The 19,634-nt window shown below is 42.4% G+C and overlaps 1 protein-coding gene across 4 annotated transcripts in view; it reads right to left on the bottom strand.

Moving 5' to 3' along the window:
* Window positions 1-19,634, bottom strand: part of PDE1B (phosphodiesterase 1B) — a 152,505-nt gene that overhangs the window by 55,089 nt on the left and 77,782 nt on the right. Inside the window, exon 1 of one of the 4 annotated variants that reach the window (XM_087925487.1) lies at window positions 6,466-6,654. The exons of the other annotated variants lie outside the window; for them this stretch is intronic. Coding sequence (XP_087781613.1) covers window positions 6,466-6,518 — 53 coding nt within the window. The 5' untranslated portion in view covers window positions 6,519-6,654. Of the gene's footprint in view, window positions 1-6,465; window positions 6,655-19,634 lie in introns of those variants that run through there. 4 annotated transcript variants of the gene reach the window in all.

The raw sequence follows: 19,634 nt of genomic DNA, 5'->3' as shown, positions 1-19,634 counted from the left end.
ACTCAATCAGTTGAATATATGGCGTGGATTAACACCTTTAAATGGTGGTTTCGGGTGCTCTTTTTGGCAGTTCCTGGTAGCTACCTCTCCCTGGCATTTGCTGACTCTCATATTTCTCATTGGGAGAGGGAGCTGATGAAGAAATTACACTTCCTAGGTTTTACGGGGGATGCCCTGGGAGATTATGGCCTTAAGGACGCCCAATTTAGGGTAGTCCAATGGCTTGTGGACATTGACTTGCAATATCTACGAGCCAGAGCTCACAAAACTTGCTCCCCTCTGATCCTCAGCCAATTTAATAATTACAGACTGAGGATGGCTTCCTATTTTTACACTCTAACCATTCCTAAGTATAGAAGAGCTTTCTCCCTAGCTTGCCTTAATATCTTGCCCTCAGCATTACTGGATGGGTGATTTAAGAGGCTCCCAATTAACAAGCGGCTATGCCCCTGTGATAGAGCTGAGGTTGAAACTGTGGAGCATGTCCTTTTATATTGCTCTATGTACAGTATAACACAGGCAGATCCAAGTTACTGTCTCTCCTTGAAACAGACCCTTCTAGACCCAATGTTAGTAATTTGTTCTTATATTGTCTAGGGCAGGGGTCCCCAACCACCGGTCCCTGGACCGGGACCAATCCGTGGATCATTTTTACCAGGCTGCAAAGCTTGGGCGCCGTGAGGGGGAGAGAGGGAGAAAAGAGTGCTACGGTATGCCCCAGCGTTAGTCTCCCTTTTCCTCTCCTTCTCCTTCTCCCCCGTCAACCACGCACATGCACGTGCACAGATAAAGCTGTTGCTGTTGCTGCTGCACCACGACCCAGAGGAACAGATTGAGCACAGCTGCTGAAAGAGCGCCACGGCATCTGTCGCCAGAGAGCAAAGAAGCAGCAGCAGCTGCGGCGGCGGCGCCGGCTGCGCCTCCAACTTTCCCAGGGAAGGTCATTCCCTGACCAGTCCCGCTTCCCGGCCCACGCTTGCACCCCTTGCCCCCCTCCCCGCCGCTCACTTCCTCGCAGGAGGAGGCAGGAAGCTACGAGGAATTGGGGCGTGCTTTTTAGCCGGCTGTGCCAAGTCTTTTTTTTTTTTTTTTTTTGCCCGAGGCTGGAAAGAAGAAGGACGACAGGTCACTGAGGAAGGTGAGAGAGACTGAGAAGGGAGAGAGAAGCCCGGCTAAAGCAGCTCCGCGCTGCTTTAGAGACTAGTAGTAGAAGGTACCGGTCCGTGGAAGAATAAATAATCGTAAAACCGGTCCCTGGTTCAAAAAGGTTGGGGGCCACTGGTCTAGGGGATGGCTCCTCATACATCACTTCTCAGGTTTCCAAAAAATTTTAAGAGCTGTAACCATCAGAGAACGCTGTAATTTCCCTTAGTCAAGTTTTTGGTGACCAATTGTTCATGATTAATTTTTCCATGTTCTTCTTTTGTTGTACTTGTGTTTTGGTCTGTGACCGCAAATAAAATATTAGTATTATTATTACCTTAAAAAAGAAGAAACTTAGGAAGGACCCACCCTAGTGGATCAAGCAGTTAAAAGTGATAGTGGGAAGCTTGTACTTTCAGACTTGCAAGATGCCGCTAATGTAGCCTTACAATAAAGTAGAATTAGTTTATCTATGGTAGTCATGCATCCTATCTGGTTTACTTGGAAGGGCTGACAAAACCACAAAACCATTTACAAGAGTTTCAAAGTCCTTTAAAAATTCCTGATTTGTGTTTTACTTATTTTATTTTAGCATGGAAAGAAAATTCCAACCCTGCTGGGAGTTGATTTAAATCAAGAACAACGAAAGAATTGTAACATTTTGGGCTCTTCCCCCAAAAAGGAGGAAGGATCTTACAGGAATCTAGAATCTAGAAGACCAGAGAGAAAGCCAAACGCATAACCGTCTCTGTCACAACTAGTTTGCACACTTCGAAATGATACATTCCAGAACTCTCTTTTTGACATGTTGTTTTATGATGTGTTTTGCTGCCACCCTAAACAGGCAAAATGTGAAACCTTAGCCAAGTGGAGAAGGAGCAAAGATATTTTAAGGCACGGATCTCTGTTCACTTAGGGAAAACTTCAGAGGTGGTATTCAGCAGGTTCTGAGCAGTTCTGGAGAACTGGTAGCAGAAATTTTGAGTAGTTTGGAGAATCGGCAAATACCACCTCTGACTGGCCCCACCCCCATCTATTCTCTGCCTCCCGAGTTCCACCTGATTAGCTGGATCTTCTTTGGTTGCCCTGCACAGGAGAACCGAGTTGGAAAGCAGGTTAGTGGGGTTGGGAGGGAATAGCCATTTTGCACTATCCTTCCACTGCCATGCCCACCAAGCTACACGACACCCACCAAGCCATGCCCAGAGAACCGGTAGTAAAAAAATTGGAATCCCACCACTGGAAAACTTCCTCAACTTCTATGGAGTCCCTAGATATTGCTGGACTACAACATCTATCACCCCTGGCCACTGGACATATTTGCCTAGAATAATTAGATTTGTGATCAAGTGTACATCTAGAGAGCCAAGATGGGGAAAGGCATCTGTAAGTCAATATAAAATAAGATAAAAACAAAACAATACCACAGAGCAACTCGATGCTTCTGAAAGCTGTGGACCATAAATGTCATCATCTTCAATTAGCATAGCCAATAACTGGAGTCGAAACTTGTCTCCTCCTATGCCTATAATGTATTTGTGGTACTGAGACCTGTTTTTCAGGAGAATTCTGCTACTCCACTACTGGAGTTATATGAATCTACAGCTACTAAAACATAGCCAGGCAGCAATGGCTGAAATCCCTGCACGCGTAAAATTAGCTTGCTTTTTTTTTTTTGCAAAACCATCATAACCTTTTGATAAAGCTCCTAGAACCTAAAGCAAATTTATGCATGAACTTCAGTGCTACAGCAACTCACACTTCTTCCAGGAAATGTAATAAAAACAGACTGGGCCTGAGGGCGAAGAGGTAGCAGGGTCCTAGCTAAAATTTAAAAATCTCCCCACAGTCCATGTCAGATTATTTTTTTATCGTGAGCAGGAGGCAAGCAATTACGAAGCAATTCATATACCATTAACATTTTGCAATATTCCATTTATTTGAAGTATTTTGTGATGCGTAATTAGAAAGGTTGATTACAGTCCTGTGCAAGCTTACTCATCAGTTAAGTTCAGCTAACTTAACAGGACTTACTTACATATAGATCTGCCTGTCAATCATTCCCAAAGTAAGTCCTTTTGACACTTTATTAGACGTTTGCTGTCAAGTTTAATTAATTTCTTTTAATTTATCTGATGAAATAATTACACTGCACTGATATTTTATGGTTTCAGATGCTCCTTGTAAAAAAAAATAGGTCCATTATCAAATTCATATAAAAACATATATGTACCCTCCCCCTCTCCCTAGTTTTCAATGCTTCTGGTCCTATCACTAAATACTGCAAATGTAGTTTTTCATGTATTTTTTTTCCTGGTACATTTGATATTCTGTAATTTTCCTATTTCTTTCTCAAAAACATGTTACAAACAAATCCAGAAATAAGAATATTTTTAAAGCATGCATTATTCTTAAAGTGAAAGTCACGGGCAGATTTTCGGACCCTTCCTGCACTCATCAAACACTTTGAGGGAACATGGGAACAACACATTTTGCATTTCTGTGAATTTGGGAAGGGAATTAAGAATTTGGGAGGGGAATTTCTGTGTATGGGGGGGGGTGGGAGGAGGGGAGAGAGAGGGAGAGGGAGAGACAGAGAGAGACAGAAACAGAGAGATGAGAGGCTTAAAACTCATGGAAGTGCCCCAAAATGAACCTCCCGTCACCATTTAGCCAACACAACCACACAGTCTTCTCCTGAAGAAACAAAGCAATGAGGACCTGGAATTCTTTCAGATCTTGATGGACTACAGCTCTATCCCCATGCTGACATGATTGATGGGATATGAAACTCCCCAAAAGTCTAGAGTATCTCAGCCTTTTGTACAATTCCCGCCTCCACTAATTTAGTGTCTTTCCTAGGCAGATTGCAAAAACAAAAAACTTTTTTAAAATGCACAAATGCTGCAGATGATGAAGTTTTCGCCTTTGTCATCAATGACAGCCAATCTCTGCCCCCAGGAATAAAACTGTAAGATGGCATTTTCAGAGACACTGATGAATGGGGTAGATTTGTCAATAGAACCCCTTAACAGGCAGCTGCCAATCAACTACAGGGATTTTGTTATCAAAAATAAATAAGACATCTATAGCTAATTCCCCAAGAAATGCTACATTCCAGTGGGAAAGCAAAGTTAGTTTGTTGGAAAAGTAACAAGCCCTTTTTCTCAGTATCTTAAAAAGGAAGGTTTTTATATCATAATCTTAGGCGTCTGACCCTGCTTTGGTGTGCTGTGACCGTCTCAAATTAGGATTATATTATCACTACCTAAAGACTGCACATGCTGCCCTAGCTCCCAGTTTGTGGTGCCCAATCCCAAAACTGCACTGTCAAAATTTAAATAACAATGGTAATTTCCAACAAGCTGCTTAGATTTTAATCAAGCACATTAAAAAAGAAAATACATTATACCTGCGCAAAATATATGGTAACTAGTTTTACACTTATTCATCATCTTCTTTTAATGACCCCATAATCCCTCGTGGGGTAGAGTCTGGGCAACTGAATGGACATAGCAGAGTGTTTTACTGGCCGGATGCCCTTCCCTGTTGCCAATGCGGAGTTTTGTTCAGCAGATATATTCTCCGTGTGCCCAGAGAGAGAAATATCTGCCTCTACCTAGGATCGAACTCACAGCCTCCTGACTGTGTGACAAAAGCTTCACCTCTAGGCCACCATCCCACTCCAACTCCTTTTTCATTTATTGCCTCTCTCTAACTGCTTTGAAGAGAAAGAAAAGCCCTCATTCAAGGCATGCCAGAAACTGCACAAACAAGTGAAGCCCCATCCGTGGGATGCAGGCAACGTATGAAACCACGCCCCCCTCCACTCCGCAGAAAAACCTCTCTCCATGGAACCGGCCTCTGGTGCCCAAAAGGTTTGGGGCAGCTGCTCTAAATGATCTGCCCTGCCCAATGGATGATGTCACTAGGGCTTGCCCTTTAAGTCCTTGGAGGAGAAAGCATCATATAAAAGGATGAACTTCCGTCTGAAAAGGTGTGCTTCTCTTATCCCCAAGGCTAATATGAGGGATGGAAGGCTTTGGGTTGATCTTGAGTTGAACCTCGCTTGAGGTTTCCTAATTGCTCTCCATGACTTCCCAAGCCCCGTTTCTTCCCCATTCCCCACCACAGGCGTGATAACTGGTTTCTTCTCCTCCTTCCTAAAACATAAAAAAAAGTGGCACCCTGTCTTGGCCTTTCATTGTGAACAGTGACATAGGTTGGATAAGTAGACCATCATATAACAGAGAATAACAGTGAGGTAGAGTTGGAAGGGACCTTGGAGGTCTTCTAGTCCAACCCCCTGCTCAGACAGGAAACCCCACAGCATTTCACATAAATGGTTGTCCAATCTCTTCTTAAAATCCTCTACTGCTGGAGCATCCACAGTTTCTAGAGGCAAGTCGTTCCACTGATTAATTGTTCTCACTGTCATGAAATTTCTCCTTAGTTCTAGGTTGCTTCTCTCCTTGATTAGTTTCCATCTGTTGCTTCTTGCCTTTGGGTGTTTTGGAGAATAGGTTGAGCCCTCCTCTTCTTTGTGGCGCAATGGTTAGAATGCAGTACTGCAGGCTACTTCTGCTGACTGCCGGCTGCCAGCAGTTGAGCGGTTCGAGTCTCACTGGCTCAAGGTTGACTCAGTCTTCTGTCCTTCTGAGGTTGGGAAAATGAGGAGCCAGACTGTTGGGGGCAATATGCTTACACTGTAAACCGCTTAGAGAGGGCTGTAAAAGCACTGTGAAGTGGTATATAAGTCTAAGTGCTATTGCTGTTGCTATTGTGGCAGCTCCTCAAATATATGCCTCCTTGCCTGCCTTTTCTAACATGGTATGTTCCAAACATATTCAGCTTAAATTCCCATCACTCCAAGAACCCTGACAGGATTTGTAATTGAAGGAAGCCAGGTTGAAGAAATGGATGTAGGCCATAGGAATTTGTGGCAAGAAAATAGGATCCATAAAACTATGGTCGATATCTCTAAAAGCTATTAGTTTCCTAGCTACCAAAACACTCTTCTAAATGCCTTAGATATGCATGCCTTTTACAAAGCAACTTTAACCAAGAATCTTGAAGCACTTCAAAGGCAAAGCAATTTTGTTTTATTACCATTTAAAGTTTGTGTGTATTACAACCCATTTCATTAATGTATTATATCTATTCATAATGGATCCCTGGTGCAAAATGCTATTCTGGAACAATCGGCCCAATCTAAGCAAAAAAAAAAAGGAGCAAAAACATTTGATCATATAAATTCCAGCTACAGCTCAGAAGACAGAAGTTAAAGGAAAAAAAGTGCAACTGCAGGAACCAACTTCTTACCTTATGATGGGGCCGTGCATGTGAACCCGCTGGATTTGAATAAATTCTTCCATGAGCTATTGAGAAGAGTCTCAATATCCATAAACCGCTTCAGATTTTGCCCCTTTCAACCCCAGAGGGATACAGTATAGTTACCCAGGGCCCTGTCCATCTCTCATTTGCTAATGACATCCCCTTACTTCTTCCTTGATCTCAGCTAAAATTGTATTTCACGAGAGATCTGCAAAAGTTCTGTTATTTTTCAGGAACAACCGGAGCAAAATCTTTTGAGTTCCTGAGAGCAGCTGTGTGAGAGAGAAGCTTAACAGCACCCAACAAGGACAGAGGGGAAAACCCACAGAAACCATTTAAGGCCACCACTGGAAGTGGCGGGGGGGAAGTGAGCATGCGTGCTAGGATATACAAAGGCAGGCTTCAAGATTCAACCACTGGCTATTTTTGCCTGTCAGAAAACATTTATCATTTATCTCAAAGACCCATTTACTGAACAGAGGCCAAGTGGGTTGTGACAGTGGCTCTCTTGAGAAGAGGGGAGGGAGCCTTTGGAAATACCCTGATTGTTTCAAAAAAAAAGGAAGAAGAAAAAAGAGCTCAGACCTAGCCAGAAACAAATGAAAGGTCTGAGGGACCCTCGGCTTCTTTTTGGCAGAATGTGATGCCAATGGGTTACATTCAGGGGGGCGTTTCATTCATTTCAGAATGTCTTTCTCCCGGCAAAACAGGTTGAAGGCCAAGGGGAGAAAAGTGTGTTGAAATGCTTCTGTTTTTCTGTCATAAAAAGAAAAACGAGCGGTTTGCACAGTCAAAACCATTTTCCCTTAAGCATTATAGGAATAAAAGAAAATACCCGACTTCTCCCAGCAAATCTGAGGCACCCAATTCGAAGGGGCAGAATGCTTGCGAACAAAATGTGGCAATTGCAAGCAGGTCTTTGATAAATCTGTATAGGTAGCAACCGGACATTCATTCACAAGACTGGGCAATCTTTGCTTTCAGACAGTTAATTCTTCTGCAACTCCTGCTTACTGTTTTTGAGAGAAAAAGCACCCTGAGACTGGAAGGTAAGCTTCCAATCAGTTTTACATAGCTTAAAATAAAGAAATCCTTATTTCCTAAAACACACATGCAGCACAAGAGAAAAACTCTGATCTGATTTGATCATGCGCTGGATACACGCTACCTACTGTAGGAAGCCCCCTCACCCCCAATTAAAATATTCTTTATTCTTAATATTAAAAAGAGGCAGAATAGAATATTTTCCCTAAAGGAGTAAAATCTTAACAAAGCCAGAAAACAGCTCCAGTCTTCCTGACATAGGAAAACCGCCTCAAGCAGAAAGGTGAAGAGGCTGGTCTCTAGGAATGGAGATTTTTGTATCCATTCAGAAAGACTGGGCCAATCTATTCATAAGCAAAGAGACTCCAAATAAGCAACACAATTAGGCAAGGAGACAAAGCTGACAAGATTAGCTCAAACACCTAGGATTTGCATTTATCCTTTTGCCTTGTAGAGCAAGGGGTGGGTGTGGCTGTGTAGGGGTTGTCAAACGCGCCACATCAAGTTGTGACATTTCACAATGTTTTTCCATCCGCGGAGCTGGGGTGGGTGTGGCCTGTATGTGACACATCCAGCCCGTGGGTCACCAATTTGACACCCTTGCTGTAGAGCCAGCCATGACCTCTACCATAGGAGTCTGGCAACAGCCCTAAAAATATTGAAGGACATATTCTTGCACAGGAACAGGCATCTCAATCACAATGCCCCAAATAATGTATAAAAGCCCACCTACTCTCACTCCCATTTTGTCAGTCACCCCAGAAACATGCTGCTGCCACTCGTTTCTGGCTATCAAATAAGCTCCTACAGCCTCCTTCCATTTTATTCCCAGCATCTTTCTCTCGGCTTGGATTTTTCTTCCAACACCACTCTACATCATGGTCACAACATTGCAGCGCTTAGTCCCTCCAAAGGTTAGTTTTTTTCTATTCCAGATTTGTTACTACCTCACATCTAGTACACCATAATACCTGAAAAATACTTGGTCAGTTTAACGTGCTAACTACCTCATTTTCATTCCACTAATCTTCAGTCAAGATCAGCAAATGTGGGTCAAGCAAGTTGTCCTTTTACCATAGTGAAAAATGAAATGAGACTTGAAGCTTCATCAAGGATCCACATTTACTCTATTGTAACATTCGCCACATAGTACCTTCTAAATCTGTTGGACTACAATTCCCATAATCCCTTTGGCAAGTTGGCTGGCTGGTTGGCTACTGCTTCTGGGAATGACAGATCAATATATCCGAAAGTCCATGTTGGGGAAGGTTGTTTTATTGCCAGATATGAATGTTGGGCCTTCCCAAGCTACTACCTTAACAAATTGGCAAAAATCAGTACAGCTTCTAGAACTACTCCTTTCTGTAAACACACTCCCAAAGATTCTTATCCACATATATTCCTGCAACATTTTTTTAAAAAAGTCTTCTTTCCCAGTTGAGGAGACTCCAGAAAATTGAATAAGTGCAATGAAAGACTTCTCATGGGCCTTGATGCAGCTAGCTTCTCATAACCCTCCAGTTTGAAGACCTTCTTCATTGCACATAAAGAAACAGGTCAAATGCTGGTATTCTTCATGACTTGCACACTAGCTTAGGAGCCCACAGGTTCTGCCCACCAACACTTCCTTGTCTCTCAGCATCCACCTCTACAGAGATCAATGAAGTTTTCTTCCTGACCAGGACAGTCTGGTAAATAAAGCTGCCCTTCCCACATATGCTTGTAAGATTTTGGTAGAGAGAGAGAAAAAAAAACAGGAAGAGAATCCAAACATTTGGGGAACCAAAACCAGGAGCCAGCAGACAGGAAATATCTGGCCTGCTTTCATTCTCCTTTCCTCTACTTACACAACTATTGTTATTATAAGACATACTAGTGGTGCATTCTTTGGAGTTACTCAGAACCACATAATCTTATCACATTTCCCCGGAACAGAAAACGGAAAGTAAAATTTCAGTTCTCTTGAAGTGCAACTTTAATGACCGCATGCTTCCATATGCTAGATCGGCTCAGTGGTCCAACTTACCCATTACCACTGACGTGGACAACCTGTGGCTCTTGGATCCACATTTTTTCCTGCCTTGCCTGGAGAGGCCAGGACTTGAAGCTGGGCACAGTCTAGTGGAATACACATGGTCCCACTGCCTCAAACCCAAATTTCACCTAATCCAGTATTCCTGTTTCAAAAGGGGCTTATGTAGCAATGTCTGCAGGGATCCCACACTGAAAAGAATAACTATCGTGTTTTCTGAAAACCTTGCGTTGCCAGCTAATTTAGAATCTGCAGATATACTAGTCCCAGTATTATGTTAAATTGCCCAGTATTGTGTTAAATTGCCAGATATATACTAGCCCCAGTATTGTGTTAAACTGCCAGATATATACTAGTCCCAGTATTGTGTTAAATTGCCAAACCCAAGCGGCAGGGGGGTCTTCAGAATTGCTCAGTTTAGGTACCAGCAAGGGAAGGTTACATGTTCTAGCAGGCCCTAGGCACCTTCTATGACAAAAGAGGGAAATAACTACCTAACAGGGTTTACCACAGAAAGTGTGTTATCTTACAATTTATAAGAGTAAATAGAAAGAGCTACCTTATCTAAACAGTCTCTCTTTCAGATGTTGGTTTAAAAATGCAGGTCAATATCAGGTCACCTTATCCATTCATCTGTCCAGTCCAACTGAATAAGAAGGCCCTCTTAAGATGCTGCCTCCACATAATTGCCAAAATTCACAGAAAGAAACTAATGCTTCTGGATAGGATCATGTTATATGCTGGTGAATATATGTAGCCAAAAGGAGGATGGCCCTAAATTAAAATGATCCTCTCCCTCTCATCCATCAAAAGGAAGATTAGATAGGGGAAAATATTAGTTGACATTACTTTAATACGACCTTTCAATTTAAAGGAAAATTATTTGGAAGAGGAAAACATCTTCCTTTGAAACTGATCCTGTAGATTGAATTAAGAACACTGCATTTCAGGTCATGTCTACTGAAATTCTGACCATCCCTGAAATAGATGGGTACAGAGAAAATAATGTGTGCTTATTTAAAGACATGTTATTCAATAAGTGTTGCAATTACATTGGGGGAAAGAAATTGATCTACTATTCAAGTACTTTAGCAAAATTTATTCTACTTGTATCATGTAGTTTGATCTTTCCTTTTTTTACCTCCCTCCCTCTTTCCCTGAGTTCAAGGCAGTCTGTGTTATTTTCTACCATCTAATTTTGTTAATTTTTATCTCAATTACCCTGTAAAATAGGTCACATTATCAGAAAGAATGACTGGGCCCTGCTAGCCTTACGGAGACTTGTATCTATGCCTCCCCAAGTCCCAAACCACAACCACTACATCATGCTAACCTTCGTGTTCCTGAGATACCATAAACTATACAGAATCCAAATATCTCTGCCTATAACTGTATGTTCATTTCCAAAACTATGCTGAGCTTCCAATATGCTCAGACAGTATCAGATTTGATATGATCTTCAATTGATTGCAGCAACATTCTCCAGCCTGGTACCTGCCAGATGACCTGGACTAAAATTTCCAGAATTTCTAATCATGCTAGAGGTCCAAATGAGGAATGTTGGTGACAGGAAAAGCGGTTCTTCGTAAGCCCACATTCTTTGTTGTTCTATTTTTATTGCTGCATTATTTTTCTTTGCTGCTTCTTGTGAGGTAGAATTAATTATATCTGGCATATCCTAATGCCCCAGTAGGATATTATTTACTGAGCAGGCCCTGTATTTTCTCAATGGATTTCTTATCATACTGAGAAACATTTGCCTGTTTATCAAAACTCCTGGTTAGATAATGCAGAAGGTCCTTGTAAGTTCCATAGAATAGCGAATAGGAAAACAGTGAATTCCTTCCATTTAGAAACTCTCTCCCATAATTAATTAAACCAAAAGGAAATGCATTTCTCAAAGATATACTTGCTGGTAGAGAAATACGTACGGAGCATTTATCACACTGGAACTTTAGCTGAATTACAGATAGACCACCTGCAGTTCCCAATATGATGTTTTGCAGTTCTTTGCGGCCATTTCAAACAATTCAACCAAATTGCAAAAAAATAAATAAAAATCTGACAGTGTGGTCCCCTGCTATTTCAAAAGAAAGACCTGAAAATTACAGTATACTGTAAAGTGGGCTTACTGTAATAAAAAGCAAACCACCCCCTGCAAAATCTGGACAAAGTAGAAAATCCTCAACTTAAATGGCACAACTCCTCCTACATTTGCAATCGAAGCCTCACCCCTGCGATCCTTGATCCATAAAATTAACAGAAACAGCAAAATATAGAATAATGGGGGAAAGGAAAACAAGCATCATTACCAAGCATCATTCAGACAGAAAGTCTTAGATGAAGATATCACTAAAAATATCATGGTGTATAATTTCATGAATGTGAGTGCTTACTGGCATTTATCCACACTATCACCGTGTCCAGATGTTGGTTCAAAACTCGCACAGCCTCTTCTGCTATGAAAAAAATAGAACCGAGTGTCCTCAGATTTTTTTAAAATTATTTATTTATTAAATGTATGTGACACCCAGCTCCAAAACTGCTGATAGCCACCTCGATGGCTTTAAATAGATATTAAACAACACAAAGCAGTGCCTTGAGAACCCCTATGTTATTACAGGCAATCAGATGCATCACAGTGCAACATGGTGGCCTCAACCCCAGCTCTAAAGACGATCCAAGAAAATATGGGAGTCAAAAACAGCTGGGAGACTGTACAGAGTAAACTGTTCCCCTAAGTGATCGTCTACTGGGGTAACCATAATTAATTTTGTCCCCCCTTAATTCAGTCTAGATCAGACTGAAAAAGTTTGAGATCTTTCTCCTCCAATAACATTTGCAGGTGCTATCTGCCCAGAGTCACCTTAGAGAGGAGATGGGTGGGATAAAAATTTAATTAATAAATAAAAAAATAAAAATTATTTCTCCAACCCTTTGCTTTAAAAATAGGCATGTATAACTGAACTAAAGTTGCTGAATTTGTCTGGAGTGCCCAATAGTTTCAGGTCAACTACCTACTTTACTCCAAGTGGATCTACTCCATCATGTACAAACACATACACTGCTCCTAGTTTCATCTAGGTAATGTCTAGATCTCCAGTCACCACCAAGTCTTCACGTTCCCCAATACCACTTTTGACAACCAATTTGGTCAGAGATCTCATTGGGCAGTCAAACTGGGCAGTACACCCCAACAATGTCCCCAGTCTAACTTGTTATTTTCATGCTAGCAAAACGCCTTTATAGACTACCCCACTTCATAGATGTCTATGGAGATGCTCAGTCAGTCATTCATGTCATGGTTGTCCCAAAGATGCTTTGGGACAACTGAATTTTTTTAGTTTTCTTCGAAGACGTTTCACTTCTCATCCGAACAGCTTTTTCAGCTCTGAAGCAAAATGTCATCAAAGAAAAACCAGAAAGTCCAGCTGCCTCTCAAAAAAGTCCTTTGGGACCAGTTCATAGAAATTTACCAGCTGAGTGAAAAAAAGGCCGAGAGAGGATAAAGACCACAGCCATCTACAGTAGGTGCTCCAACTCTTAGATATTTCATTCTTCTCTTCTGGCATGAGAATGCAGCAAGTGTGGTTCTTCCAAATTGGTATCTGGAACTTTATAGAACTTTATAGCTATTATCAAGCAAAGAAAGGTTCAGAACCGGTTACTGCATTAACTGCAATGCTGATAAATAGACAGCTACCTAATACCTCTTCAGAGGAGGAGGCAATCCCACATCAGAGGCCCACTTAACTGGAGTGTGACAATCCACATTTCTCAGCGTAGCACAGAGTGTGTTCTCCGGAACTACTAAGATCCTTGGAAGATTTCTGAATCAAGCCAATGCTTCAGAGCCCAGTTCCCAAAGGATATTTAGACTACAAAATCAACTTCTAGCTGTCCCTTCTTTGATATGGAATGCTTCAGATTGTGTCTTTGTGAGATTGTTTTTCAGCCTTAGTTATAAACATGTGCAAGTATTTCTGGAATCGCACACAAAAGGGGAAAAATAGATTTCACCATGGAAATTATGAGTATCTTTCCCATTAACCAAAGCTAGTTTACAGCAATCATTTATTTGTGTATTTTTTTTAAACTCAGAAATAAATGAATAAATAGCCTCCCCCAGGGGACCCTGGGAACAGTGATTCTGTGGAAAGGGATTAGAGATCTCTGAGGATAAAGAGAGATGGGACTTTTTTTAGTGCACTAAGTATGCTTTGGCAGTACCTTTTATTGCACTTGATCCAAGCATTTTTATGTCTTCTTCTTCTTCTTCTTCTTCCTCCTCCTCCTCCTCCTCCTCCTCCTCCTCCCTCTTCCTCCTCCTTCTCCTCCTCCTCTTCTTCTTCTTCTTCTTCTTCTTCTTCTTCTTCTTCTTCTTCTTCTTCTTCTCTTCTTCTTCTTCTTCTTCTTCTTCTTCTCCTTCTTCCTCCTCCTCCTCCTCCTCCTCCTCCTCCTCTTCTTCTTCTTCTTCTTCCTCCTCTTCTTCTTCTTCGTCCTCTTCCTCCTCTTCTTCCTGCAGGTGCAGGGTCCACTTTTCAGATCATTGAGAGGCACTTTGCCCAGTCAACTGCGTCTCCATGGCGCAGGCCCACAGTTCGCATATCTTTGTTGATGGTGCCTTGCCATCTCTGTTTTGGGTGCCCGCAAGGTCACTGACTTCTAGTTAGTTGGCAGTCTTGGCCACAGTGGAAGGTGCTGCTCTCAAGACATGTCCATGCCAGCGGAGCCTTCTCTCATCTTCTCTATAATTGGTGCCACACCAAAATGTTGTCGAATGGTGTCATTTGTAATGTGGTCAAGAAAGGAGATGCCCATTATTCAACAGAGCATTCACATTTCCATAGCATGAAGATAGCTTTCAGTCCCTATTGTTGCTGCCCAGCATTCAGTGCTTTACAGTGCAACAAGGCAGATGGTTGACTTGTAAATCTTAGATTTAAGATGGGTTGGCATTCATCTGTCACTTAACACATGGGTGAGTTCTCACCAACACATCCAAGGCTGCATTCACCCTTGCTCACACCTCACCGTTAATGTTGTCATTGCCTTGGAAGTGGGATCCCAGATACCGAAAAATGTCCACCTTCTTTAAGTTGTCTCCATTTTTATGTTTTCCTCTTCTCTTGTAAAACGTGCTTAAGATTGATGTATCTTTTTTCTTTTGGTGCTCCTTAATAAAATAAAATCCATCTCTAAGACATATGAATGCAAGCTGCCAAAGAGGATCTCTCTGCTTGCTGGAATCACTTCCCCCTTTTCTCCCTATCCTTTCTTCATGTTAGGAAGGCAACCACAGCCCTCTCCAAAACATCTCCTGCATAGCTGTTGCTTCTTTCCAGAGCATGCAGTAGCAGCAAGAAAGAAAGTATTAAAAGAATAGCAATGGTTTGTATAAGAGGGCCCATTTCACACCAACAGATACAAAGAAAGTCACTAGCTCAAAAAAGGACAAGTGAGTCACCAATCTATCAATCTGTGGACTCATGCAGCCACTGACCAGGTGCTAATCCTGATGAACTATTTCATTGCCTTGATATAAATCCTAATCTGATAGCCTTTCAGCCTTCCTCCACCACCACCCCCACAAAAAAGGAGATATTGCTAATTAAAGAACAACCTATCTTTTTAATAAAGAGCACAAAAAGGCACACAGTCCGTGTGTGTGTGTGTGTGTGTGTGTGTGTGTGTGTGTGTGTGTATACATAAAAGTATGATTTCTCTTGGTTTGAAATGATAAAATCTATTTATTTTGTTTGTTTGTTTGATTGATTTTTATAGCCACTCACTCCTAACTCTGGAGTGGCGGACATCATAAAAACAAAATATTAAATAAAATAAATGTGTATGGTCCACTGAGTAAAACTATTGTTAGAGATGAGAGGTCAAGAAAATAAAATATTAAATAAAATAAATATGTATGGTCCACTGAGTAAAACTATTGTTAGAGATGAGAGGTCAAGAAAACAAAATTGTAAATAAAATAAATATGTATGGTCCACTGAGTAAAACTATTGTTAGAGGTGAGAAGCCAAGAAATCCCACTCTCACCAGAGATAATTTAAGAGCACAATCAATGCCATCTCAGATCCATAACCTGGCTTGAACCCTTACTGAAAATAGTTTAGATAATCCATCCAAGATACTCTGCACCTTCTCCACAACCTTCTCCCCCAAAAGGAGGTTGGAGCTTGGACAAAAGTTCTCCAGACTAGTTCTGGAGAACTGGTAGTGGACTTTTTGAGTAGTTTGGAGAACCAGCAAACACTACCTCTGACTGGAGATTTGACAGTATCCTTCCCCTGCCACGCCCACCAAGCCACACCCACAGAACCGGTAGTAAAAAAAAATTGAATCCCACCACTGATAGAGAGCACACCAACGCATCCTTGAAAGCTGACCGAACCACCTTAATGGTTAATAGAAACTATTAACCATCATCCTGATCCAACCATGAATCTCCACCTGGCTGACCTTTACCAACCAAGAGGAGCATGGATCTAACTCAGCTCACAGCTGGAAAAGCCCTGTCCGCTTCCTCAAGCGCACAGGATCAAACTCTCTCCAGACAACCTTACAAAACCTAGAAACCTTCCCCAGTCTCCCTTGCCTTCAAGCGAGAGCTGGTGAAGTCCAGCACATCAAGTTCCATCAACTCCAGTATCCTTGAAAGGTGTGAAGTTGAGGAAGCTATGCTTGCAAATGGGCAAGTTGACAGCACTTTCTTTTTATTTTCTTTTTTTGCAGGGGAGTGAGGGAAGAGGGCACCACTATTTCCAATGTGAAGTTTGGCTTGCCTTTTAGCAATTTAGGCTGGCCAGCTATGCCTTCCCCAAAACAGATTTCAACTATCGAACGCCATCCCCCTCAAACATCGCCATCCCCCTCAAATACCGTAACAGCTGTCTACCAAAAAAGCCTGGGCGGTCATTTCCATCCAGGCTGCCTAGGGAGTTCTCATGAACCAAACTGACCTCAAAGTCCCAGCTGAGCTGCTGGGGTGTGGAACAGGAAATGCAGTGGGTTTCCTCTGTCACGGCATCATATCACCATCCCAGCCTTGAAAGTTACACTTTATTTCCCAAGAATTCTGAAGAGAATAAGGTGTCAGTTCCCCAAATGAGCTGTTTGTTTACAGAACACTTTCTGAACTTCTGAACCGGAAGTGGTATTCAGCAGGTTCTGACCAGTTCTGAAGAACTGGTAGTGGAAATTTTAAGTAGTTCAGAGAACTGGCAAACACCACCTCTGACTGGCCCAATCCTCATCTATTCTCTGCCTCCCGAGTCCCAGCTGAACGGCCAGGTCTTCTTTTGTTGCCCTGCACAGGAGAACGGAGCTGGAAAGCAGGTTAGTGGGGTGGGGAGCGAATGGGATTTTGCAGTATCCTTCCCTTATCACACCCACCAAGCCATGCCATGCCCACAGAACCAGTAGTAAAAAAAAATTTGAATCCCATCACGCTTCTGAACGTAACTCTTACACACACACTCCTGTCCCTTCCATCTGGCAGAATGAGTGCTTTGCTGGCTGAGCCTAGAATCTCCCATCACCCAGTGGGCCTTTCACAGGGAGCAAGCACTGAAGCAAGAGCCGATATGCCCTGTAGGGTGATCACCCACTACCAGCAGATATGGGGGATTGCCTTGAATCATAAGCCAAGATTAAGAAAACTCCTTTTCAACCCTCTACTGCAGGGGTATCAAACTCAATTTCATCGAGGGCCACATCAGGGTTGTGTTTGACCTTGCGGGGCTGGGGGGGCATGGCAAGGGTAGGTGTGGCCAGCTCAACATCACTCATGTGGGGGGCAACTGTGGTGGCCTGAGTGTTTTTGCTGGCAAAGGATTGCAGGAGGCCATCGCAGCTGAAAACGGAGCTTGGGAGGGCAGCGCACAGCCCTCCCGAGCTCCATTTTTTGCTGGCAGAGGCACCGCAGGCTGGTCCTTCACTGTTTCCAAGGCAACTCCTTGGATCAGATCTAAGCACCCTGTGGGCCTTGAGTTTGACACCCCTGCTCTACTGTATGGAATTATTCATCTCATATTTCCAAAGTCAGCCAGGCCAAGAAAAAGAAAAAAAGAACTGCCTTAAACCACAAAGGAATCAAGGCAGGAAGAGTAGATTTTATAGTACTATCAGCCTCCCAACACTCCACCAAGTTTTTCAAATGAATTTTTTTTATCCCATTTATAAGCAAAGCAAGGAGTAGGGGTTAGGCCCTCAGTTCCTCTATATAAGATTACAGAGGTACAGTCAACCTCATAATGGCGCCTTAATTCCAAAATGTCATTTTTAAGGTGTTTTTTTTAAGGGAAAAAAGGACATTGACAGAGATCTCAAGACTCTTTCATGTTTCTGGTGATTGAAGAGAGATAGCAAGGGGATCAAATCTAGAGTCTCTGGAGTAGGAGGGGAGAAAAGCCACAACCTTCCAGGTATCATTGGATTAGAATCCCCATTGTTCTTGACCATATACCCTCATGAGTGGAGCTGATGAGAGATGGATAAATAGCAATAGCACTTAGACTTATATACCACTCTATAGTGCTTTACAGCCCTCTCTAAGCAGTTTACAGAGTCAGCTTATTGCACCCAACAATCTGTGTCCCCATTTTACTGGCCTGGAAGGATAGAAGGCTGAGTCAACCTTGAGCCTGGTGAGAATTGAACTGCCGAACTGCAGACAGCAGTCAGCAGAAGTAGCCTGCAGCTGGGGTGGGATTCTACCGATTCGTACCTATTCGCTAGAACCGGTTGTTAACATTCTAAGCAGTTCAGAGAACCGGGTGTTAGAAGAAATTACTGGCCTAATCCTGTAAGGAAGGCAGGAAGGAAACATTCTGGTGTCGCTTACAGAAACTGCCTCTCCATTAACCCTTATTACATTCTTGGCAGGACTGGACTTCCTGTCTCTGGAACTTCTCTGGATTTTTTTCTCCCTCCTTTGCTGGTACTTTGCTTGTGTGGAGTGACCATTCAAAGTTACAATGGCACTGAAAAAAGTGATGTAAGACCATTTTTCACTCATACGACTGTTGCAGCATTCCCACAGTCATGAGAAGCCAGGCGAGGAGATGCGTGCCTTGGTGAGTGCTGTTGAGTTGGCCACGCCCAGCCAGTCACATGACCACCAAGCCATGCCCACCAACTAGGCCACGCCCATAGAACCAGTTGTTAAAAAGTTGAATCCCACTCCTGGCCTGCAGTACTGCACTCTAACCACTATGCCACCATGGCTCATAATACTTAAAACTTTTGCACTCTTACTGTCCCTGTCTAAACTGAAGTCAATCTAAATAGGTTTTTTAATTATTATTTTTTTAGATTTGAGCCCTTTGGTAGGCACGACTTGTAGCTCATCAAATATGCTATTTCACAGGCTTCAAACCTAATGAAGAGATTATTAGAAAATAAAGGGTTTTTCCCCCCCCTCCCCACAGGCAACTTCCTGCTAGCGCCTCCAGTCTACCGCTCCCTGGCACCACTCCCCCTTATTAGGGCTAATCAGAATTGTCAGTCGCATAAAATAAACTTGCAATGCTATTTAGTTAACAGCATTTCGAACTCAACTGGGAGCTAACGGCATCACACAGCCAAAATCAAGGGTCGTGCCAGAACCAGATGTGTAATTCAATTGGGTACATTCTCTTTCTGTAGGTGTAATTTTTTGGAACGCCAAGAGCTCTAATTGCACAACTCAATATACCAATACCGGTGGTTTGCACGTGACTGATGATTTTGCATAATTCACTCTGCTTCTCCCTGAGCTGGAGAAAAGGACCGGAAATCAAGCCACTGGAAATCTTGTTCAACTTCACCCACCCTCTTTGTGAGTTTTCACCAGGCACCTCCCACTCACACTAATGTGGAAACCTACAAAAATGAAAGCTAAAAATCCCAAAATACTAATTTCAACCCTGTATTGTCAAAACCAGTGGTTATCCTCGTGCCACTCTGGAAGACCGCCCAGCACTAGCTATATATATATATATATTGTAGGACTTAAACTGTTCTTTAAAAGTAACATTCTTATACCCAGGCTCTATCTTGGAATCTATGAAGCATTTTAACAAGA

Source organism: Pseudonaja textilis, chromosome 2 (assembly GCF_049901715.1).
Source record: "Pseudonaja textilis isolate UNSWEBS1 chromosome 2, rPseTex1.2, whole genome shotgun sequence".
Lineage (NCBI taxonomy): Eukaryota > Metazoa > Chordata > Lepidosauria > Squamata > Elapidae > Pseudonaja > Pseudonaja textilis.
Note: the sequence above shows the minus strand (reverse complement) of the source record. Positions and strands in the feature narration are given on the sequence as shown.